At 42.0% G+C, this 24,862-nt stretch overlaps 1 protein-coding gene across 1 annotated transcript in view; it reads right to left on the bottom strand.

Moving 5' to 3' along the window:
* CCDC62 (coiled-coil domain containing 62) overlaps positions 1-20,818 on the bottom strand; it is a 39,915-nt gene extending 19,097 nt beyond the window's left edge. The window contains exons 1-9 of the mRNA XM_032603391.1: positions 20,661-20,818; positions 18,493-18,685; positions 15,557-15,723; positions 13,129-13,230; positions 10,575-10,746; positions 8,484-8,585; positions 3,508-3,596; positions 3,043-3,158; positions 323-1,048 (exon numbers count right to left, since the gene is read on the bottom strand). Coding sequence (XP_032459282.1) covers positions 323-1,048; positions 3,043-3,158; positions 3,508-3,596; positions 8,484-8,585; positions 10,575-10,746; positions 13,129-13,230; positions 15,557-15,723; positions 18,493-18,685; positions 20,661-20,696 — 1,703 coding nt within the window. The 5' untranslated portion in view covers positions 20,697-20,818. The remainder of the gene's footprint in view (positions 1-322; positions 1,049-3,042; positions 3,159-3,507; positions 3,597-8,483; positions 8,586-10,574; positions 10,747-13,128; positions 13,231-15,556; positions 15,724-18,492; positions 18,686-20,660) is intronic.
* Positions 20,819-24,862: the final 4,044 nt, after the last annotated feature.

The following is a 24,862-nucleotide window of genomic DNA, read 5'->3' as shown; positions in this document are numbered from 1 at the left end:
CAGCCGCATTCTACCCTGTAAAGTGACCTCCCCGTTTGTTTTAAAATAAAACATGTTTGCTCAGCTCATGACAACTGGCTTTGTTTTTAAGCAAAACTTTTGCCTCAGAAGCTGTCCTAGGCACAAACTTCTCACTGGAATCCAATACAGCCTCTGTGCAATCAAAACCTCAACAGCCTACCCTGTGATGAAAAGAGGAAACGGTTTGTAAACACTGCTTTCCGTTTCACAGTTGGCATGAAGTGGCTACTGCAGCCCTTTTATATTTCTCAGAACAGTAAGTAGGTTCCCTGGGTGTTCACAAACATGAAACAAGACTCACCTTGTGGAGGAGTTGTATTTGGTTCCACTGGCACTTTCCGAACAAGTGCACACCGATTTGTGGCGCACGGTTCTCTGCACTTTGGAAGGCTTGAAGATGCTCATCCATTCCACGTCAGACATGTGGCCTGGAGCTTCGATCATGAAGTCACTCGGGTGGCAGCACTTGGATCCCCACATGTCGCTTTCATCCAGACAGGCTTCGCTTTTATGGCAACATGAGACTCCAGACCTTTCCAGGTGATCTTGACATTTGACATCTAGCTTTTCTGGTTGTTTTGAACCAGAACAGTTGGCCAGGCCCAGGTAAAGGCTGACGTCATGCCACTTTTCATCGGCTACAGATGTTGATGTTTCCAAGAGTTGTTTCTCTTCATTCTGAATCCCAACTCCATTACCTTTTGGTGATTTTGCGTGGATCTTGCAAAATGTACTTTTGTTTTCGGGTTCAGTCTGGATTTTTCCTCCCAGAGACCAAGACTTTCGTTTCTCCACTAAGTCTTTTGCAAGTAGAGATGAGATAGCAATTACACTTTTTCCCCCAAATGAAGTATTAACCTGTAGTTTCTTCTCTTTGCATACATCATAAGAGTTCTCGTCTGACTTATTTTGCTGAACCAACGTGGTCTCAAATTTTTGGTCCTTAATCAGTGACTTCTGATTTTTCTCCCTCTTAAAATCGACTTTTAGGTGGTTATTTTCAAGGTCTGATAAACACATTTCTCTGCTATGGTGGCATTACAAAAAACGGAAGTTATAAGATACACTTGATACTGTCGTTCTAAATATTTCACTCAAACCTCATCAGCTGAGCTAAACCCTAGCAAGACCCATTTGTCTGAGTTGAAAATATGAGGTAGAATTTTTATATTCTTCGGAGCCCAATTTTAGCCCAACCTCTTCCAGGAAGTCTTGCCGACCACCACACCCACTCCCCTCTTCCCATCCTTAATGTCCACTGCACTGACTCTCCATACTGCAAATCATTATCTTACTGTATATATTAATATATATCTAATTAATCAGATAGCGAATTTCCTATTATAACTATATCATTCACTGTTTCATACATATAAAAGTTTTGTCAAAAGATTCTTAAGGGGCTTCCCTGGTGGCGCAGTGGTTGAGAGTCCGCCTGCCGATACAGGGGACACGGGTTCGTGCCCCGGTCTGGGAAGATCCCACATGCCGCGGAGCGGCTGGGCCCATGAGTCATGGCCGCTGAGCCTGCGCTCCGCAACGGGAGAGGCCACAGCAGTGAGAAGCCCGCGTACCGCAAAAAAAAAAAAGATTCTTAAGGTTTTTGTTCACATGTAGAAGCATTTTTAATCCTCCTGGAACCTAAGACGGCCTTTAACATACACTAAGTGTTCTGTAAATACTCGTTGATTGATCTGTTATTTCTCTTCCTAATTCGCAGTTAAATAGACATAAAGTCAGGATTGAAAGGCAATGGAGAGTCAAGGTACAACGATAAACTGGCAAGTGCCGAATGTGTTCACCAGACTGCATTCATGACCCTCCCATTTATCTGCTGGATGCCTATGTAGCTATATACTGAAAACTGGTCTAAGGTAAAAGTGACACCACATGTGCATAAAATAAAAATCATTGTGATAAGCCTTCTAATAAATTGTCCAAGTTTTTCATGTCACACCTGTTCAGGTGTTCTAATCTGTATGATTCTGATCCCTCCTTCTAGACTGGGATAAGCCACTTTATGTTCTTAAAGAATAACCTCAATCATCCAGCCCAGGTACCTTCCAGGAGAAATGCAGTGCAAAAAGGAGAAAGAGCCAATAGGTTAGGGGCTTCTGCCTGCAAGAGGTCGCTGGGTTGGTCTGGTGTTTACGAGTAGCAGCCACAGCTGGGATACAGAGCAATGGTGCAACAACCCCCAGCAAGACCTCGAAGAAGAGTACAGCAAATGCAGCAAAGTGTGGGTGAGTCCCCAGTTCTACTGTCTGTAGCAACAGCTGCTCCTTACATCCCTCCCTGCAACTCTGACCACCCCCATCCTGAACTCCACCCTCCGGGGAAAGGAGCTGCGTCATCCAGCCCAGCTTCTGCTCCTGTGTGCGGTGACGGGGAACTCCCTGAATTCCTGTTCCTTTCCATGACTCCCTGTACCATTTCTGCTTGTAAAAGTGGACTCAATTTAACTGTGGGGCAGTTGTATGCTTGTTAAATTAAACCAGACCTCATATATTTATATCTTAATTTTACAGAAACCAATTTAATTCACACACTGCCTTTTACAGGTAGGAGTAGACGTCTCCCCCTATTAACAAGGAAAACGGGAAAATCAGGCTGAGAGCAGAGATCACCCTCAGCTGAACTTCTACTGCAGTTATTTATACCATTCTTTGACATTATTTTAAGCAAGTACTATGCCCAATATATCTTCCTTTTCCCTATTCCTAGCCCGTGCCTAAAATACTGAATGCTGAATGAATGATTCATCTCTGTAATTTCTACTTTAGCTCCAAGCCTTCTACACAACAAACACACAAATAATGTGTTTAATGCATTTAATCAAATGGTTAAATTAAGATCATGCCTAAAATTCTCACTACAACCCAGGATTAGGTCACATACATTTATTCCCTACTACCTACCAAACAGCAGTTAAGTACTGGCCCACAGCAGGTACTTAACGAATACTGACTGAACGATGGAATAACATATAAGATCATATTAATAGCATCATACTAAGATTACCTGGATTCCAGGGCCTTTGATTCCTCCACCTTTGAGTCATATATCTGTATTAATTCCTGAGAACTTTCCACATTGAAATTAAGAAACTGCAGGTCACGCTGTTGTTTTATGTACATCTGCCATAGATATTGATAAATCAAAATAAAGCGTAACAAGAAAGCTAAACTGAGCCAACAACTGGCACTTTGAAATGCCAAAACAGATCAGACAGTGACTAAAGAACTAGGCTGAATACGTGTGCTTTTATTTTTCCTATGTTAGCACTGAGATTTGTTAATGTAACTGGTCTCCTAACCTTGAATTACCATAAGCAAGACCCTATCTGCTAGGTTAATGTGATACACCTTTCATGTAGTCGGGATTCCAAACGCATCATAAACAGAATCACTGGGCACACGCTTTTCCTAGTTTGATGCTTGTTTATAAGCGTTTCCCACCTAACAGAGAAGGTAAGTGGGAGCCTACCTGTCTCAGATTATGCAGCTCTGCGCTCACGCGTTCTTGCTTTGACTTTGCGATATCCAGTAACTCGTCTTTCCTTTTGTCTCTCTCTACTATTTAAGAACAAATAGTATTAAAACGTTTTTCACCAGCCCATATCAACACAAACCTCTTCATTTCCAACAATTTTATGCGCAGCTAACTTTTGCCCCCCCGCTTCCTGAATTTTAAAACTGCAAAATGGATGGCTGGAAAGAGCTTTCATCAGTGATTCTGACTAGATCCTTCACCAAATTTGAAAACTTTCACGATATAATTAATGTTAAGTCAAAAAGGTATTCAAAACTGTATCAACTGCCTGCTTAAATTACATGTGTGTGTCTGTGTGTAGATGTGCATAGAAAAAGGCTGAGAGCAAGCATGCTGAAGGAAGTATCAAGTTATTTCTTAGATGGAAGGATTAATGACAATTATTTTCCTTTTTTTTTTTGAGGGGGTGGTTTCTAAATCTCTAAATTTAATACATATTACTTTACTCTTTACTTACTTATTCACATTACACAGGTAACTTACAAATGCATTTTCCTTGTAAAAATCCAAACAGCATATTACCTTTACCAACAGAAAAAAACCTAACATTACAAGGGGCAAAAAAAGAAAAAAAAAAATCACTATTTTCACCAGTATGTAAGTCAATCTGATATAATCTCACAATCGGGCCACTTGTATGTATTCTCACTGAGCAAAAACTGAAGATATCCGGACCTATGAGGTGACCCCATAGGTAGACAAACTTGTCTTTCCATTTTCATGAAAGTCCAGCACTCCTTTACAGACTTTCTTTTTCTTGAAAACTCTTTACCTGATGGGTAATTAAGATTCAGAATTTTCTTTAATATACATAGTATTACACTCAATTTTCTAGCACAAAAAGAACAGAGTTTGTTTGTTTGTTTTTTTTAATCTTCATTCTTTTACAAAGACCATAAACATTCTGCTGAAACACAGACACTTTGCTGCTACTAGAGTTGGGGTATGAGAAATCAGTATTTTGAAAAGTTTCAGAACTTGGCAGATGAGAACCCCCAGAAAGGAAAGATCTAAAGTGCTATACGAAGACTTGTATGGGAAAAAAATATTAATATTATGTATGCTTAAGGGGAAATAATTTCATTCACATAGAAGCGACAGATCAACAACAAATGTCTCACCTAAAAAAACCCACTACCTTTATAAGAAGGTCAAGCTCAATGCATAAAATGACCCTCTAATTATTAATACATGAATCGGTTTTGAGTAAATCAGGTGCAGCCTAAATCAAAATGTACAACTTCTACGGTTTATTAACAAAGCACCTTTTCCACGTCATTTTTCTCATGGATGAAAAAGAATACAAATATTATTATCGCTTTACATTTGGAGCGTCACAGAAACCATTTAAGGACAAAGGCATGAGCTTTGCTGGAGACAGCAACTCTACCTGGACAGCTTTTCTGCAAAGTGTCTGCTGGCGGTCACCGGGGACCAGGCGGAATACAGCGTGAGGAGGGATCTATGAAAGCCACCACCTCCTAGCCAAACGCGCTTAATGCTCAGCCCTTCTGATACGGGTCTGCAGCATCATCTTTTTTTTTTTAAGATTTTTTTTGATATGGACCATTAAAATTTTTATGTATTTATTTATTTGGGGCTGCATTGGGTCTTCAGTGCTGCACATGCGTTTTTCTCTGGTTGTGGTGAGAGGGGGCTACTCTTCGTTGCGGTGTGCGGGCTTCTCAGTGTGGTGGCTTCTCTTGTGGAGCACGGGCTCTAGGCACGCAGGCTTCAGTAGTTGTGGCACATGGGCTCAGTAGCTGTGGCTCACAGGCCTAGAGTGCAGGCTAAGTAGTTGTGGCGCACGGGCTTAGTTGCTCCGTGGCATGTGGCGTCTTTCCAGACCAGGGATCAAACCCGTGTCCCTTGCATTGGCAGGGGAATTCTTAACCACTGTGCCACCAGGGAAGTCCGATGTGGACCATTTTTAAAGTCTTTATTGAATTTGCCACAATATTGCTTCTGTTCTATGACTTGGCCTTTTGGCCACGAGGTATGTGGGATCCTAGCTCCCCGACCAAGGATCGAACCCTCACCCCCTGCACTGGAAGGCAAAGTCCTAACCACTGGACCGCCGGGGAAGTCCCGCATCATCTTACTTTTTTTTTTTTTTTTTTTTTTGCGGTACGCGGGCCTCTCACTGTTGTGGCCTCTCCCGTTGCGGAGCACAGGCTCCGGACGCGCAGGCTCAGCGGCCATGGCTCACGGGCCCAGCAGCTCCGCGGCATGTGGGATCTTCCCGGACTGGGGCATGAACCCGCGTCCCCTGCATCGGCAGGCGGACTCTCAACCACTGCGCCACCAGGGAAGCCCTCATTTTACTTTTAAAGGTAATCCTCATGCACAGAATTGAGAACCGTGCCTCGTGGCACAGTGAAAGCCACGGCGTCGGGTTTAAAACTTACGTCTCTTCAATTCTGAATTTATTTCTTTGCATTAGGTGAGTCAACACCATAACAAAAGCCTATAAAAGTAGTGCACTTGCAATGTTTATGTAGAGTCGCATTTAGTTTATGTGAATTCAACTCTATGCACAAAGAAAACAGTAAAACAGTAGCTCTTTCCGGATGGAAGTGATGCCCTCAGGGCATCTGGGACTCCGGCTGCTCTCAGCTCTACCCATCTCTTCCATTAACAGCATGATCACACGCTGGGTGCATTCCCAGCACTCAGAGATACTTGTTTTGGACACAGCAGGGCCCCTAAACAAAAGCCAGCTACTTTATTTGGCATTCAAGGATAATTTTAAATATATTTCAATACTGCCTTAATCTGACTTCAGAATAATCTACTGTTGCACGAAATAGAATTGTTTCCTTAGATCTGATACTTTCCTACGTGGCTGGGTTATCTGGGGTCAAAGTGGAGCGAGTCCGCCTATTTCACAAGTTGGTCACTGAAGACACACAGGTATGGAGCTCTGCTGACACCTGCCTGAGCGGGCAGCCTAAGGAAGACAGCACAAAGGAAAGGGTGCTGACGTCTGGACCTGCCAAATTCTGATCAAGCTTCTGTGCCTTTCACTGCCTGGGAGACCTTCACTCAATCTCACAGGGCCCTGTTTATGGGACTCGCGGGGCCACAGAAATGTAAACTAGTATCATTGTTTTATTTGCAGACTTCTTATAAGCAATATGTACAAATGAAACATGTCTCTAAGCCTATGTGAAGAACTTCATCTTCAACAAGAGGAAAAAGAAGTTTTGAACTTAAAGGTACATTTTTAAGACATCTTCCAACCTTGAATAAAATGTGTTAATTTTTAGCCATGACACCTGAGAGCATATTATCATGTTAAGCCTTTAAAAATTCTTTTCAGGCCTTAATTCACTTTTATAATTTAAACATATAAAAATTGTTCTGAGACAGTGGTACGAATTGAAAAGATATTTAAGAAATCAGCTTAGAAAAGGATAAAAAAATATTTCATAAAATGGATTTATTAGAGTATTATCTAACAAGTTACATATACTTTACCTAGTAATACATAATAGAACATATGAGTAAAAACAGATGAACCAAAAAAAAGGAGATTATTAAAATGTTCTGTAAATGTTTTTCCTTCCTCTGACCTCGCACATTTTATTCACGGCATCTGTAGAGCACTAAACTCTCTTTGGGCCTATGAGCTTCTTAGTCACTAGCAGAGTGACTGGCACACAGATGCTGATCCAAAGATTGCGGGAATTCAACTATAAAGCTACAAACATATGTATATCTTTGTGTAGATGTACAAATATATGTATATCTTTATGTAAGTATCTGTAACAATGTAAGACATAATTACTTTGAGACACAGGAATCCTAGAAATAATGGAAATAGTGACCTCTAGTGGTGGGAAACTGCATTTCCCCAATCTTTAATCCCATGAGATTAAAATTAAGAATTTCATTTTATTTGAAAAAAATGTAATATAATACTGTATTCTGCCCTTTAACTTATAGAAATGTAGTCTCTTCCTAGCAGGAAGGACATTGAGGGTAGGTACGAGTAGACGCAAACATGTTCACTTAGTTAATTAAGTTCTTTTTTCTTTTGACCATACCACATGGCACACGGGATCTTAGTTCCCTGACCAGGGATCGAACCTGCCGCCCCCTGCAGTGGAAGCGCGGAGTCCTAACCACTGGATCTCCAGGGAAGTCCCAGTTCATTTAATTTCTGTTTGGAACTTTACCTCCAAACCTATGATTTTCTTCATACAAACCACCAAAATTAAAGTCTAACAAAATCTTCTTGGCTGTCAGGGCCATATATAGATAAGCTCTAAATATCAGTGATTCTCAGTTGGGAGCAGAGAAAGGAGAGGCTAGAAACTCTGACACACTGGGGTGGGCTGGGGTTAGAGCGTAGGAGAACATGGCGGTGAGGGAGAGTGGGGAGTGCCACTTTTATGTTTATCAGAAGGGGGCCTAAGTTACACCTTATTGACAAACTTGCTTTTAAGTCATGAAAAATTCATCCCCAACATTATTATTTTGCGGTCGTACTGATGTAACAAAACACATGAGTATTTTCCAACTGTAATAACTACACGTGATCTATTTGCAAAATTGAAAAAATGTCGAATTCCTAATTTTTATCTAGTATTTGCAAATACTTGGCTCATAAGATTCTTTCTTATTGAATTTTTAAGCACAAGTACTATGTCTAGTGAGCTAGCATAGTCATGCACTCAAGCTAGAAGGGAGAGCAGCTCCTCATTTTACAGAAGAGGAAACAGAGTGAACTGGGAGGCACGATAACAGCTTTAAAATTCCCTGCCTGGTCCCTCCTCATTTCTCAAAGGCTGTTAAAATAAATTAATTAAATACATGAAGTATTTTGAGAGAGGTACAATTCATTTAGCCCATCATGGTAGTATCGTAGAACGTTCAGGTTACTTAAACTAATTGTCTATTTTTACCAGTAAAAACCAATTCATCATGCAGGCAACTTTTCTCTTGCTTGAGGCGAATGATCTCTTCTCGTTGTCCATTATTTTCTGTTGTCTTTTCATTTAGATCCTCTTCACAAATAGAAGGGAAAAAAAAGTCCTCAAATAAATACTAGTTCCTAGAAGAATATACACTGTGAATACCTCTCATGTCCTCAGCACCCACTTCCAAATAATATGAAGTCCTGTTGGATCTACAGCCAAAATATGTCCCTCATCTAACATCTCACTGCACCCCCAGCAGTGACCCTGGCCAAGGCTTCCACCGTCTCCCTGCTCGAACCCTGCCTCTCCCTTTGCAGCCTACTGTCCACGGAGCAATCAGGGCCATCTGCTGGCGTCACTTCTCTGTTAAAAGCCCTTGTGCTACACTTAGGAGGAAATCCAAACTCATTACCTTAAGGCCTGCACAGCCTGGCCCTGCCCTTTCAATCTGTTCCTTACACTGGCCCCAACCTCAAAACCCGCACCAGGGCTTTTGCATTTGCTCTTTCTTCTGCCTGGAAGGTCCTGGCCCAGATCTTTGCACGACTGGTTCTTCCCATCATCCAAGTTTCAGCTCTAATGTTCTCTTCAAAGACGCCTTCCCAGTGCACCCAAACCAAATGAGTCTCTTTCCCTCACTCTCTAGTCCACTATCCATGATGCTGCGTTTATTTTTGTAATAAATATTGAATTTATAAAATAAGACATAAAAGTTGATAAAAACAGACTTCTTTTTACTTTAAATCTTACCTAGGTAAACACAGCATTCAATAAATACTTATCGAATGCCTACAATGTACCCCAGGAGCTGTGCTATTAACTGTGGATCCAAAAAAAGAGAAGACAGAGTCCGTCCCTGCTGTCAAGGGGCTTATAGTATGATTATGATTTTAGCTGAAGCTACAAATGGAGACAAAATTACGACTGACCACAAGTCAGGGCATCATAAGAACAAGATTTTAGGAGGTGGAGTTTTTTAAATTAAGCCTGCCCCAATAGCCTTTCACAATTTGAACAGCAATTCCCTGCCTCGTGAGGGATTCCACCAGGGACAGAGGTGGAGCAATTACACCACCGCATGGCTCTGTCATTCTAAGTTTGCTCGTTCCACGGCAGGAGTCAGTCTTCGTGTCTAACGTGATGACCACTTATAAATGGGACAGTCTGGGTGCAGATTTAAGACCTGGATAGCGCCTCCATCCAACAGCTTCCCCCGCCCACAGTGGGGAAAGGCCACATCCTCTGCAGACAAATATAAATTTTTACTCCATCACCTAGACCCATATTCCAGTACATAGCACTAACCTATCTGGCATACCCAGCCTTCGTTTCATTAGAAAACTTCAAGTAGTAGAAAAGTAAACTGTGGGGTTACTGTGAGAATGCAAATAGAACAGGAGGACACAAAAGGAATTCCCCCCAAAATAAAACACGCACCGAAAAGCCACTGTGGGAGTTTGTGTTGTTCGTGGTAACTCCTCACCCCTCCCTGCGTTCCTCCCTCGATTTCTTGTAAATCCTCCCACAGGGGACTGCCTGACTCGGGGTTCAGCCACGTGACTCGCTTTGGCCACAGAATGAGGGGGAAGTGATGGTATATGTGGGTCCTCCCATCTTTCTGCTTCTCTTAAGCTTCTGCCTTCACTGTGGGAAGAAATGCCCAGGCTAGCCGACCGGGGAGGAGAAGATGCCCCAGGGGAGCCGCTCAGCTGGGCCCAACGGAGATCAGCCAATTCCCGTGTGGCTTCCAGATACATGAGCTTCTCAGATGCTCGTGGTTGTGTGCCACTGAGATACTGTCATTGGTTGCTACAAAGCGTATAGTAGCAATAGATAACCGGTACAGCAAAGGCAGGATTATTTTTAAAATAGAACGCATGAGGCAGTTTACCCCAACTCTGTTATTTATCTTGTAACACAAAAAAATCGCAGCATAATTCTATACAAATGAAATGAACATCTCAGGGTAGGACCTAAAGCTAACAACAGACCTACTCTCAGCTATGAGATTAAGTGAACCCAAATGAAGAAATATATTCCCAAGATAAAAGGCTTAAATTTATGCCTCTTCCTTACCTTTCAGCTTATTGACTTCAATCTTAAGTGCCTTCAATTTCTGCTTATAATCTTGCTTTTCTTTCACAATACAGGTCTCCACCATCTTAGCATCGCGTAAGGCATGCTCTAACAATTTAAATTTACCCGAGCAGTCAGCAATGTGATTGACTGCCTCGATAATATCTTTGTCCTACAAACCAAATTTGAAAACTGTTACATAAGATTTTAAAATTCCAACTAAACAATAAGGAAACACTACACTTACTAAGATCTCATTGTGGGAGAGGGATAAATTGGGATTGACATATACAAACTACTATATATAAAATAGAGAATGAGTAAGAGCCTGCTTATAGCACAGGGAACTCTACTCAATACTCTGTAATGACCTATATGGGAAAAGAATTGAAAAACAAAGAGTGGATATATGTATATGTATAACTGATTCACTTTGCTGTCCACCTGAAACTAACACCACATTGTAAGTCAACTATACCCCAAAAAGAATTAAAAAAAAAAAAAAGAAAGATCTCGTGTACCCGGTTTCATTCCAAGCACTTTGCATGTGTTACCCCATTTAATCCTCACGGTAACTCTCTGAGGCAGGGACTATTGTTACTCCCCACGTGACAGAGGACTCGACAGTAAAGTGGCCACAGTTATACAACTGGTTAGTGATGGAGTTCCGATTTGAACTTAGCCGGCTGCCCCTGAAACCATGCACACACCACCACCATAGTTTACTGTCTCAGAAAGTTTAGAAGCAAACATTTGATTACGTATGAAATTGTAATAGCAATAGGAAGGCTGGTGGCCCTTGAGGGGGCTTCTTCTCTGCATTACAGATAAATCCCATAGGCTCTCTCTTCCTCCCCTTCTTTTCAGCTTGTTAAAATGACAGACACCAAGACCTTATCCCAAACCTACCCAATTCAGAACCTCTTATTGTTGAGGTGGTTATTTTAATTACATAAAAGGTGTCTATGTGCTTGTTGAAAAGCAATTCAAATAACACCTGAAAGTATAAAAATAATAAGCAAAAGTACTCCCCCACCACTCATGTGGAATAACTATTACTAGCAGGTTTTACCTTTGCTTAAGGACAAAGGTTTCTGCGATAGCATCCTATATGCGTTCCTAAAATACTTCGCAGTCTGCCCATCTCACGTTAGGACTTATGGGAAAAATAGGATTTGGGCAGACCATTCAAAAACCGATGGAACTCTGCGATCAGACCAGTAGCAAAGAAACAGTAGTCCTGGGCTTCCCTGGTGGCGCAGTGGTTGGGAGTCTGCCTGCCGATGCAGGGGACATGGGTTCATGCCCCGGTCCGGGAAGATCCCACATGCCGCAGAGCGGCTGGGCCCGTGAGCCATAGCTGCTGAGCCTGCGTGTCCGGAACCTGTGCTCCACAACGGAAGAGGCCACAACAGTGAGAGGCCCACGTACCACAAAAAAAAAAAAAGAAAGAAAAAAAAAGAAACAGTAGTCCTGTTAAGTACAAGAACACAGTTTAGCAAACACCACTGCAGACACATCAGTCAGGCAATCCTTCTCAGCTTCACCAGGAGTTTGCTATGATGGACACTGTAGAGGTTGCTGAAGCCAGGAAACTGGTCACTACTTGATTAAAGACAATTCTGTAGATTTTAATATTTTCTTTTTAATTTTATGAAAGTTTGTCCCTGATCACTCAAAAACATTTATGTGCTGGGAAAAATCACATATGAATTAGCATGAGTGTCCCATTATACCAGAATCACTCCTCTAGTCACCTGCTGTCCAACACATGTGTTACCATATAGAAGAGACTTTATCAATCACTGTTTATGGCATGTTCGTGACTACATCAACTACTTGACTGCTAAGTTTTCTCCTCAATTAGAAACATATTAACGGGCTTCCCTGGTGGCACAGTGGTTAAGAATCCACCTGCCAATGCAGGGGACAGAGGTTCGAGTCCTGGTCCGGGAAGATCCCACATGCTGCAGAGCAACTAAGCCTGTGCACCACAACTACTGAGCCCGCACTCTGGAGCCTGCGAGCCACAACTACTGAGCCCGCATGCTGCAACTACTGAAGCCTGTGCACCTAGAGCCCATGCTCTGCAACAAGAGAAGCCACTGCAATGAGAAGCCTGTGCACCACAACGAAGAGTAGCCCCCGCCTGCCCCAACTAGAGAAAGCCCGTGCGCAGCAACGGAGACCCAACGCAGCCAAAAATAAATTAATTTAAAAAAAACATATTAACAAGCAATTTGATAGCTAATGACTTCATGAGACCCAGTAATGGATACCTCAGAAGAAACCAGCTGAGTGCAGGCATGCTGGACCATGGAATGGGCCTTGGAGACAGAGACCCACAGTGCAGTCCTGCCTCCTCTCAGGGCCTTGGGGGCATCATTTTAGACTTGTTTCCCTCATTTCTAAAACCAGAATTTAAAAAAAGAGAGCAACATTGATAGCTCAACCTATCTGAGTCGCTGTGGGACTTCAGGAACTTAATGTACATTGCTGTACTCTATCAGCTACAAAGTGCCTGGCAAGTGGAAGTATCGTGATTTTGCATTACCTTCAGCTTTATCATGGTGGTGAGAGCCTGTTCTCGAGCTTGTAATTGTCCCACTTGAGCAGAAAGTTCCACTAATGTGTTGCTGAGATTTTCGTTTCTAGCCTACGAGGGACAACACAAAATACTAATTGAGTCATTTAAAAGCTTTCATTACTCTCACCAGCCACAATCTGTGCTCATTCTTCTGTTTCGTTTTTTTCTCTGTTTAGCTTTTTTAGTAACAAAGTGGGCTAAGTTAAGCAGTCATCAAAAAGGAACACAAATATCTATTTCCCCATTATCCCCAGCATCTTCTGAGTACTTGAGTTTTGCCCTACTGAATTCTATCAGTTACGTTTATAAACATGTCTACTTCCTAATGGTCTTTAATGAATACTTCCAGGTTGGCAAGAATGAAAACTGGATTAGCAAGAGACTTCCTTTGCTGAAACAAAGTAGCATTAATGAACTTTGGTGCATCTTTACTCTATGTTGAAATAACCTCACATTGGGGTATTCCCACTTTTCAGGGTTTTTTGGGTTTTTTTTTACCCAGAGATCTAGATTTGATATAATTATTGTGTACATAATGTGTTTATTGGTTGGGAAAAAAAGAATAATCAGGCTTTTTAAAAGAGATCTTCATGGAGGAAACTTAAATGCATGTTACTAAGTGAAAGAAGCCAATCTGAAAAGGCTACATATTGTATGATTCCAACTCTATGACATTCTGGAAAAGGCAAAACTCTGGAGACAGTAAAGAGATCAATGGTTGCCAGGGGTTATGGCAGAGAAGGAGGGACCAGAGCAGAGAGGGTTTTTAGGGCACTGAAACTACTTCTGTATGACATTACAATGGTGGATGCAGGTCATTATTTGTCAAAACCCACAGAACACACAACACCAAGAGTGAACCCTAATGTAAACTATGGACTTTGGGCGACAATGATGTGTCAGTGTAGATTCACTGATTGCAACAAATGTACTACTATGATGCAGAATGTCCACAGTGGAGGAGGCTGGCTGGGGGAGAGGGCAGGGTCTATGAGAAATCCCTGTACATTCCACCCAATTTTGCTATGCACCTAAAACTGCTCTAAAAATTAAAGTTTATTCATTAAAAAAAAAAATCTTCCTGCTATGGACTGAATTGCAACCCCCCCCCCCCGCCCAAATGCACATGTTGAAGCCCTATGAAGCCCTAACCTGTAATGTGATGGTGTTTGGGGGTGGAGCCTTTGAGAAGTAATTAGGTTTAGATGAGGTCATGAGAGTGGGGCCCTCATGATGGCATCCGTGTCCTCATAAGACGAGACACCAGAGAGCTTGCTCATGTACTGTCTCTCTCCCTGCCACATGAGGACACAGTAAGAAGGTGACCATTTACAAGCCAAGAAGAGAGCCCTCACCAGAAACTGACCAGGCCGGCACCTTGATCTTGGACTTCTGACCTACAGAACTGTGAGGAAAGAAATTTCTGCGCAGTCTATGGTACTTTGTGATGGCAGCCCAAGCTGACCAACACGCTCCCATTTTTTAATTCAACATATCAAGTGATTCCAGAATAGTTTTCACTTATTTTATAGCTAGAAACTGTCTAGAAGAGTAATCTGAAAAAAATTTTAGACATAAAATCTATACAATTATTATGAGTTATTAAGACTCACTATATTACCAAGATCTATACTGATACCATTATGAAACAAGAATATGAAGGCTATAAGAACAACAAAAAAGGCTTTCTCACTGCGTCTCTCAAAAAGCAGGAGCTCAAAAGATATGATGACTCACCAGCTAGAAATGAAAACTGAAAAATCACTCTTACAGATTTTATTCCCAATACGCCACTAACGTGATACAGATATTTGTTTCATCAGCTTACACACAGTTATTCAGAAAGCATAATGTGCAGCTACTTGATGATACGGATCTCAGAATCTGAGAAAGGACCCATTGTTGATAAAATGATAGATGCTACCAAACAGATGGCTTAACAGTTAGAAAAGGGCTGTAATGAAGCTTCATCTCCAAGACAAGATAGCACTGGCAGCTAACCAAAGCCCCACAATGAACACAAAACTATGATGATGGATGGATGGATATACTTTCATACACACGCACATGCATTTTTAATGGAAATATTTAAACCTAATTTTTCAATAACTGAAACACAAACAGAATTTGGGCTAGGGAAGCTTATCTCAAAACCAACCTCAAGGGCTTCCCTGGTGGCACAGTGGTTGAGAGTCCGCCTGCTGATGCGGGGGACACGGGTTCGTGCCCTGGCCCGGGAAGATCCCACATGCCGCAGAGCGGCTGGGCCCGTGAGCCATGGCCGCTGAGCCTGCGTGTCCGGAGCCTGTGCTCCGCAATGGGAGAAGCCACAGCAGTGAGAGGCCCGCGTACCGCAAAAGAAAAAAAACAAAAAAAAAACCCAAACAAAACCAACCTCAAGGTCTTCAGAGAGGAGAGTGGAATGGGTTGCCTTTTGGGCCATTTCTTGAAGCTGTAGTTGAGTCTTTTGAAGAGTACTCTGGCATGCAATCTGATTCGATTCGAGGGTTTTTACTTTCTTTATGAGTGACCTGATTATTTCAGTTCTTTTATGTAGTTCACCTGAGGGAGATTTCATCAATAACTTACTTGTGGTCAGATGTGAAGCTGAAAATGCATTATTTTCAAAACACATGGTTAAAGGTTCATACTTCTTTTAAATGCTTTTATTATGAAATGCACGATATTGTACCTTAGTCAAGAAACAGAACACCAGCAGCAACCCAGAAGGCCCTGTACGTCACTTCCTGAGCACAATCTCTCCAATTTCCCACCTTCCTAACCACCGTCCTGATCTTACTCATTTCCTTGTTTTTTATTATAGTTTTACTATCTATGACCACATCCCGAAGAACAGTTTAATTTGAACCATATGTAAATGGCATTATACTCTATGAATTCTTCTGTTTGCTTTTTTTGCTCAAGATTATGATCCTGGGAGTTCCCTGGTGGCCCAGTGGTTAGGACTCCACGGTCTCACTGCCAAGGGCCTGGCTCGATCCCTGGGTGGGGAACTAAGATCCCACAAGCTGCCTGGCACAGACGAAAAAAAAAAGATGATGATCCTGAGATGTATCCATGTGGCTGCAGGTAACTCCTGTTTGTGCGCTGTCATTGCTGTATAATATCATTATATGATCATGCCACAGTGTATTTATACATTCTACTACTGCTGGTCATTTGGACTGTTTCCACTTAGCAGCTATGATGTACAATGCTGCTCTAAATATTCTCCTACAAGTATCTTGGTGCTTTTGCAGGAGTTCCTCTAGAGCCTCGCTACTCAAAATGTGGCCCTTGGACCAGCAACAGGGACATCACCGGGGACCTTGTTAGATACACAGACCTATTGTATCACAATCTACATATTAACAAGATCCTTAGGTAATTCATGTGCATATTGAAGGGTGAGTAGATTTCCTAGAAGTGGAAATGCTGGGCCACAGCTATGTATATCCTCAACTTTACCAGAACTGTCAAATGATTTTCCAAAGTAGCTGTACCAGCTAACACGCCCACCAGCAGTGAATGAGCCTTCCCTTGCTCCCCACTTTTACCAATACCTGATATTTTTTGCTAGTCTGGTAAGTATAAAAAGGTCTCATTATGGTCTTAATTTGCATTTCCCTAATTACTAATGAGAATGAGAACTTTTTGTACATTTATTGGCCATTCAGTGTTCCGTGAAATGCCTATTCAGGTGTCTTGCTCATTTTAAAACCAGATATTGGGCTTTCCTGGTGGCGCAGTGGTTGAGAGTCCGCCTGCCGATGCAGGGGACACGGGTTCGTGCCCCGGTCCGGGAAGATCCCACATGCCGCGGAGCGGCTGGGGCCATGAGCCATGGCCGCTGAGCCTGCGCGTCCGGAGCCTGTGCTCCGCAATGGGAGAGGCCACAACGGTGACAGGCCTGCGTATCGCAAAATAAATAAATAAATAAAAAATAACTTATTGCTAAGAAATGCTAACCATCATCTGAGCCTTCAGCAAGTCGTAGTAGTAACATCAAAGATTACTGATCAAACATGACCATAACAAATATAATTATAATGAAAAAGTCTGAAATATTACGAGAATTACCAAAATATGACACAGGGACACAAAGTGAGCAAATGGTGTTGGAAAAATGGTGCTGATAGACTTGCTCAGTACAGGGTTGCCACAAACCTTCCATTTCTAAAAATCATAATATCTGCAAAGTGCAATAAAACGAGGTATGCTTGTATATAATGTTATCTTTTGCTTTAATGTTTATATAAAAGATATTAATTATATAAGACATATTGCATCTAACGTACAATCATATTAAATACTGCATTTATGTGTATCTACATGTGGGTGGGTGTGGTCAGAATAAAATCAGATGGTCATCAACGAAATGGAAAAATTACTCATATTTAGATTGTCGCATTTACAGAATCCTTTGTGTAATATAAGTAAAGAAGAAGGTGATACATTGTCTTTCTATTAAACAGATCTAGTATTTTCCCCTCTAGCACATTCTAGTATTAATGCTGTGTCAACAGAACATTCAGACTTTAGGGCAGCACGAAAGGGACGATAGTTAAAATATGGTACAAAAGGAAATTTTTGTAAGCCATTTTTGAGATTGCTCTAATTTTAAAAGATGACTATTTTAGGTATTTGAGATCAAGTTCAATACCAAGTTTAAAATCTTTGAGTCAGTTCAAGAGAAATGGCCAGTTCTGTGGCATCTTCATTCATGCTTTAGCTCAAAACTAATTTCCTTCAGGTTCACTCTTGACACTCAATGTTGACTGAAGCTGCCCAGCCCTCTTTCTACAGCTAAGTACTTCGCTTGCCCTACTTTAATTCACATTGTGTTTGTTCTGTTGTGAGTGTTCACGATGTCGTCCTATCTTCAATTAAAATAAACTCCAGGGACTTCCCTGGTGGCGCAGTGGTTAAGAATCCGCCTGCCAATGCAGGGGACACGGGTTCGAGCCCTGGTCCTGGAAGATCCAACATGCCGAGGATCAACTAAGCCCGTGCGCCACAACTACCGAGCCTGTGCTCTAGAGCCCGTGAGCCACAACTCCTGAAGCCCACGTGCCTAGGGCCCGTGCTCCGCAACAAGAGAAGCCACCTCAATGAGAAGACGGCACACGGCAACCAAGAGTAGCCCCCGCTCGCCGCAACTAGAGAAAGCCTGCACACAGCAACAAAGACCCAACTCAGCCAAAAATAAATAAATAAAAATAAAATAAAATAAACTCCAGTGCAGCAGGGATTGTGTTGAGATGTTCCTATCTTACCCTTGAGCCCTTTTAACGTGTTGGCATGACAGATGCTGCTGCATATATGTCTGACCTTCTAATTTGCTGCAACGTTCTTCCAAAGTCAACACTTTCTGCCGATCCTCTTCCCATGAAAGAAGTTGTCTTTGATGTACTGCAACCATATCATTGAGCTCTCTATCTCGATCTTTTAATTCTCCAATGAGCAGCTGTAGCTCTCTCCGTTGTTTCTCGATAGTGGAAATCTCAACTTCCGACCCAATGTTCTAAACATAGAAAGTGGCTTCACGTCAGGATAAAACTAATCAACATAAATCGGCCAAAGCATATTTTCCAAACAATTACATCTTCTTTTGCTGCCAATTCAAGGTAGTTAAATTATGTTTTATTCGCTGATTATAACATGACGTCAAAATTATGTATATTTAAAGCAAGTTCACACCTACTGCACTCTGCCTCTATCACTTTCTGTCGCACCATTTACACCACTCTTAAAGAGTGGGATCATTTGTAAAACCTCCATTGGTTAATCACAAATAAACCCATTTCTGCATTTTGTTTTCTTTGCTGTCAACCCTCTCCTTGTATCAGTCAACAATATTATCCCTCAGCTTGCCCCAGAAGTTCTATGGCAGTCAAGTAAAGGGGAACAGGAAGTAATTACTGTTTAAATGTAACTGATCCAAACTCAACATACCTACTTGAAAACAAATTTTGTAAAGGCAAAATTTCAAATATACACAGAAGACAAGAGAATAGTACAGTAGACTCCCATTTGCTCAGTACCTAGGTCTTTCTTACCACTATCAAGATTTGGCGACATCTCTTTCAATTTTCCTTTTTCTTTTTGTTGTTGATAAAAAATACTTTTTACTTAGATACTTTAGTATGCATCTCTAAAAATGAACGTTTTTATATAACCATGATGCCATTTTCATGCCTAACAAAATTATCTACGATAACTCCTTTTAAGCATACATCATTTTAAAGTCTAGTGCAGTGAAGTTGGTCTGACCTAAGTTGGAATCCAGAATTAGCCACTTAGTGGCTCTAAGACCTTGGGTAAGTTACTTAATGTCCTTAAGCCTTAATTTCCTTGTCTGTAAAATGGTAATAGCAGCATTTTAACTTCTTAGAGTTGTGTGGATTAAGCAAGATAATCTCTGTAAAGCACTCCACAGTACTTGGCACCATTGTAAGTGTCATTAAAAATTAATCAATAGTCAAGCTAAGAAAGAAGTGGAAAACTTTATTTGAGCCAAGCTGAAGATTATAACCTGGGAGACAGTCTTTCAGAAAGCTCTGAGAACTGTTCTGCCTGTAAGAGGTCAAAACACAGTTACAAACACTTTCAAGACAAAGGGCTATACATCAAAATAATATATTGACCTTTACACAATGCAGATCTGCGCATACAAGGCAAGGAGTGGGTCATAGTGACCCCTTACAGGATTGAGAAAGGAATGTTATCTCCTAAGGAGTTCCTTGCTGGCATCGGGAGAAAATAGCTTTTTTTTTCTTTTTTGGCAAGCAGGCATTCCTACGTCTTCTAAAAGGATCTAGTTCCCCAATAAAGATGTTAAAATATATATATATAAATAAAATAAAATAAAATAAAATAAAAGGATCTAGTTAATGTACAATGCAGATACACAATACACACCAAAGGGGAGGCAGCAGTGGCTCAGGCGACAGAGAAAAACTTCGTTAACTTTTTTGGTCCTGCCCTAAAAGAATTTTGTTCTATCATAAACGACCAACAAACATTAGCTAGTATTATCAATATTTTAGTATTAATATTGTAAGTCACATTCCAAAGTATGGTACTGTCCCCATCTATGAAATAAAGAACTAAAAAACAAAACCCCAAAACCAAATCACTATGCTGTATACCCATAACTCACGCAATATTGTAAACCAACTATACTTCAATTAAAAAAAACTAAAAGTGTTACTTTAAGAATTCTACCTTAAAGACAGTAGTTTCAAGTTCACCAGAGGCCCATGTACACCCAGTACTCGCGACTCGACTCTGCGCCTGGGCTGAACAACCCATTTTCATTAAGGTAAGGAAACTGATGTGACGCTCCGTTTTCCTTCTGCGTCCTGGGTATTGTTTTAAATTTTTTAAGCAAAAACGATTCCTGAATAACCCCAATGCACGCCGTCCCCGCGGTCTGCTCTCCTCTCTCCCCGGGACGCGACGGCGGAAACGGGAAGCGCAGAGCATCAGCCGCTCACCTGGCGCCCGGCCAGGAAGGAGGCCGAAGGGTTCATAGGTGTTTCCTCCGCCCCCGGAGAGAGTCGGTGTGCGCAGCGTCACCCTAGAAACGCCATCGGCGCGCCTACCCGGAGCGGCGGGGGCGAGCCCCGAGCCCCGGAGCCCCGCACCCTCGCTGGCCCAAGCAACCTCGCCCAAACCGCCGACCCCGCGGAACGCGCCCGGCCCACTCGGCCTACTGCGTAGCCGAGCGGCAGCCCCGGCTCTCGCGACACCTCGGCGGCCGCAAGACCCCGCAGGAGGCCGGTTCCCACTCGGCCTCGTCGGGCGCGACCCCCGACCCCCTCCTGGCGTTTTGTTCTTCCAAATCCGGGCCTGGGGGCTCTCGAATGATTTACCTGGAGCTGTAAAAGCCATTATCCCGGCCCGCAAAGAACCGTTCTTCACCACGACCCTGAGAATGATGGAGCAATCAATGAAGGGCTGTTTCTGCGCTGTCGCCCTGGTGTGTGACCATGTGCTCGCTTACTTATTTCCCTCTTTCCCTCCTAAACTGTGAGCGCGGTTGCTCTGGCTGCTGTGTACTCCGGGCAAGGAGAACACTTCCTGGCATTCAAACAACAAACAGATGGAGGCAGACGCCACCCCTGGTAGTTAATAGTTGCTGGCCATCCCAGCAGACAGCTCTAAACTGAGAATCACAGTTGAAAAGAGAGAGAAAAAAATTTAAAAAGGGTTTTTTTGACTCGATGTAGCTCTTTTGTTAAATGATGATGATGTACCCCTTGGGGTGGACGTGCACCCATTGGGGTACATCAAATGACGATGATGTACCTTTTGGGGTGGACGTGCCCCACTTAAGATGGACGTGCACCACCTGGCGTACAGCCGGGGAGGGTGCTGTCCCCTTGGGGGTGTGCCCGAGCTGATTTAATCAGCCCCTTGGCTCGCGTGATTCCTATTGTTAAATCAGCCCTATACATCAGGTGACTCCCATTGAGTCAAGCAGCACCGTTTATCACGTGACGCCCACGTTAAACCAGCCCGCGAATCACGTGACTCCCACTAATCAGTCTCCATGAGTCACGTGGTTCTCGTTGATTAAACCGGCTCCCTTAAATATCGTGACCCCCACTAAATCAATCGTCCTTCTTAAATCTCTTGGCGTTCATTAAACCAATCAAACGCCTTAGATTTCCTGGCCCCCATTAAATCAATCTGCCTTCTTACGTCTCAGGGCATCCATTAAGAAGGATGATTGATTTAATTAGGGTCACCATATTTACGAAGGCAGATTGACTCAATGGGAGTGCTGTCCCACGTGGGGGGTGGTGCTCAGGCGCCCCTTGGGGGACCGTGCACCCCCCGGTGTACATCAAATGATGATGACGTACCCCTTGGGACGCAATGCACCCCCTGGTGTACAGCCAAGGAGGATGCTGTCCCCTTGGGGGGTGGACATGCACCCTGTGGGGCAAGAACCTTGACACTTTATCGTGACAATATTTACCACACTGAGTTGAAGCTTTTTTCTTGTGTTGTTTCATAGTCACTCCTTCTTCCCCCTTTTACTCTTCGTTATAGAGGGACTATGAAAAAAATAATGCTTATCATATTTAACCCCTGGTCACTCACCCGCTACTGCTTAACCCATAAGATGGCATTTCTGGCAAGACAAATTACTAAAGTCTTAATAGTATTTCAACTTTCCGTTTTGGTTGACTGTGAATTAGCAAAACGCGCCCTTGCGTTCATAAAAGACAATCTGAACATGGAAAAATAAATTTAAAATTTCTTACCTTGAAGCTTTACTGATTTGGGTGACACCTCCTTAGGATAGGCTCATGTTCAGGAGAACCAACAAGACAATACCTTAGAATTTAAAAATCAAAAAAGCTGGAACTTCCCTGGTGGCGCAGTGGTTAATAATCCACCTGCCAGCGCAGGGGACATGGGTTCGAGCCCTGGTCTGGGATAATCCCACACGCCGTGGAGCAACTAAGCGCGTGCGCCACAACTGAGTCTGCGCTCTAGAGCCCACGAGCCACAACTACTGAAGCCCGTGTGCCTAGAGCCCGTGCTCTGCAACAAGAGAAGCCACCGCAATGAGAAGCTGCAGCGAAGAGTAGCCCACGCTCGCCGCAACTAGAGAAAGCCGGGGCACAGCGACGAAGACGAAGACGCAACGCAGCCAAAAATAAAATATTTTAAAAAACACCAAAAAACTAAAAGGTAGAATTCATTTTTTAAGAATTGTAACTTATCAACCTTTAAGAGCGAGAAAGCTACCATGGATTACACCTTAAGTGACAGCTGATTTACTGGAGCTTCTATTTAATAACTAAAAAGGAATTTAAAATCACATGTTGCCAGCATCTATTTTTTTAAATGAATAAAATACTACATATCAAAACGTTGTCATGTTGAATTAATAATATTTGGGGTATACTGTGTTAAATAAAATCTATTGTTAAAATTAAAAAACTTTATTTGTATTTGAAGTTGCCAGCTTAATCTTTGCAAATCTCTTACATATTATAAGGCTGTTTAAAGGTATTCTTTTGCTAAAAACACAAGATTATAAAAGCATTTACATAATACAAACATACACAGAATGTATGAATTAAACTCAATCCTTGAATATATATATGTATATATATTTTTTGGCCACATCATGCAGCTTGTGGGATCTTATTTCCCCGACAAAGGATTGAACCCGGGCCACGGCAATGGAAGCGCCAAGCCCTAACTACTGGACCACCAGGGAACACCCCCTGAACACATTTTAATCAGAGATTAGACTCTTGCATTTTAAATTTCAGGTCAAAGAAGAAGATTCACACATATTATACACAAGGACGATTTTAATCCTGCATTTTCCTGCAGTACCATCCACTGCTGGCTATATATGGACTGAAACTGCATTTGCCAAGAACTGTGAACATTAAGAATCTTTACATGAAGTCACACGTGTTGATACAAGCACAAAGACATCTTCCAGCACCAAGAGAATACACACATAACCACATACCAAATGGTTTTGATGGATAAATTTGCTTCATCAGGTAATTTTATTTAGCTAAATTCACAGTTAATGCAGAATTTCATTTTCTTAATTTACATCTTTATTATACAGTCTAAGATTTCAATTATTTAAAAACCCACTAATTCATTTGATTGCAATTTGCATGGCAATAAACAATGGGTTCTAACTTTCTTAAAGGTGTCTATAGCAATTTAAAATACCATGAGTCTAAAAAAAAAAAAAAATACCATGAGTCTTTAGTTTGTAGCACCTGACATAAGACCTTTATAAAAACAGATTTTAAATTCATTTAATGTACTCATTAAGATTCACTGTCACTGTTTCTTTTGTAAGAAAAACATTTTAACTGCTATTTTCCAGACTATATTGAGCAATGGTGTATATTATTTTCAAATGGTTAGAAAATTTTTACATAAATTTATAGCCAGAAAAAGAACTCAGCCTCTCTGGATGCCTATCCACTCAAAACAATGATGAAAATAATGTATAAAATGGATTTGGGGGTCTGACCTCCTACTTAACATTATCAAACACCTTTCCAAGTATTCTTAGAAAATATCTTAAAATATCTGCAAATATTCTACCATATGACAAACCATCATTTCTTTAACCATTTCCCAATTGTTCATCTTTATCATTTGCAATTTTTTTATATTATGAGTAGCACTTTGATGAACACCTTCATCCACAGTTTTTTTTTTTTTTTTTTTTTTTGCGGTATGCGGGCCTCTCACTGTTGTGGCCTCTCCTGTTGCGGAGCACAGGCTCCGGACGCGCAGGCTCAGCGGCCACGGCTCACGGGCCCAGCCGCTCCGCGGCATGTGGGATCCTCCCAGACCGGGGCACGAACCCGCGTCCCCCGCATTGGCAGGCGGACTCTCAACCACTGCCCCACCAGGGAAGCCCTCATCCACAGTTTTAAGCAAGACATTGTATCTTTAGGAGATTGTCAAGAAGTGGGTCCAACAGTGCAGATGGTTTTAAGGCTTTTAATATACTTTACCAAATAATCTCCACAACAGCTTGATCAACTATTACCAACAATACGTTAATAGGCCCACAAAGTGAACTTGGTTGGTGACAATGAAGCAAATTCAACCACAGATCCATGAGATGCTCAAGCGTCTCAAAACTATCACACCAAAGAAGCAAGGAGAGTTATTACTGGTGATGAAG

The sequence above is a fragment of the Phocoena sinus genome, chromosome 14 (assembly GCF_008692025.1).
Source record: "Phocoena sinus isolate mPhoSin1 chromosome 14, mPhoSin1.pri, whole genome shotgun sequence".
Classification (NCBI taxonomy): domain Eukaryota; kingdom Metazoa; phylum Chordata; class Mammalia; order Artiodactyla; family Phocoenidae; genus Phocoena; species Phocoena sinus.
Note: the sequence above shows the minus strand (reverse complement) of the source record. Positions and strands in the feature narration are given on the sequence as shown.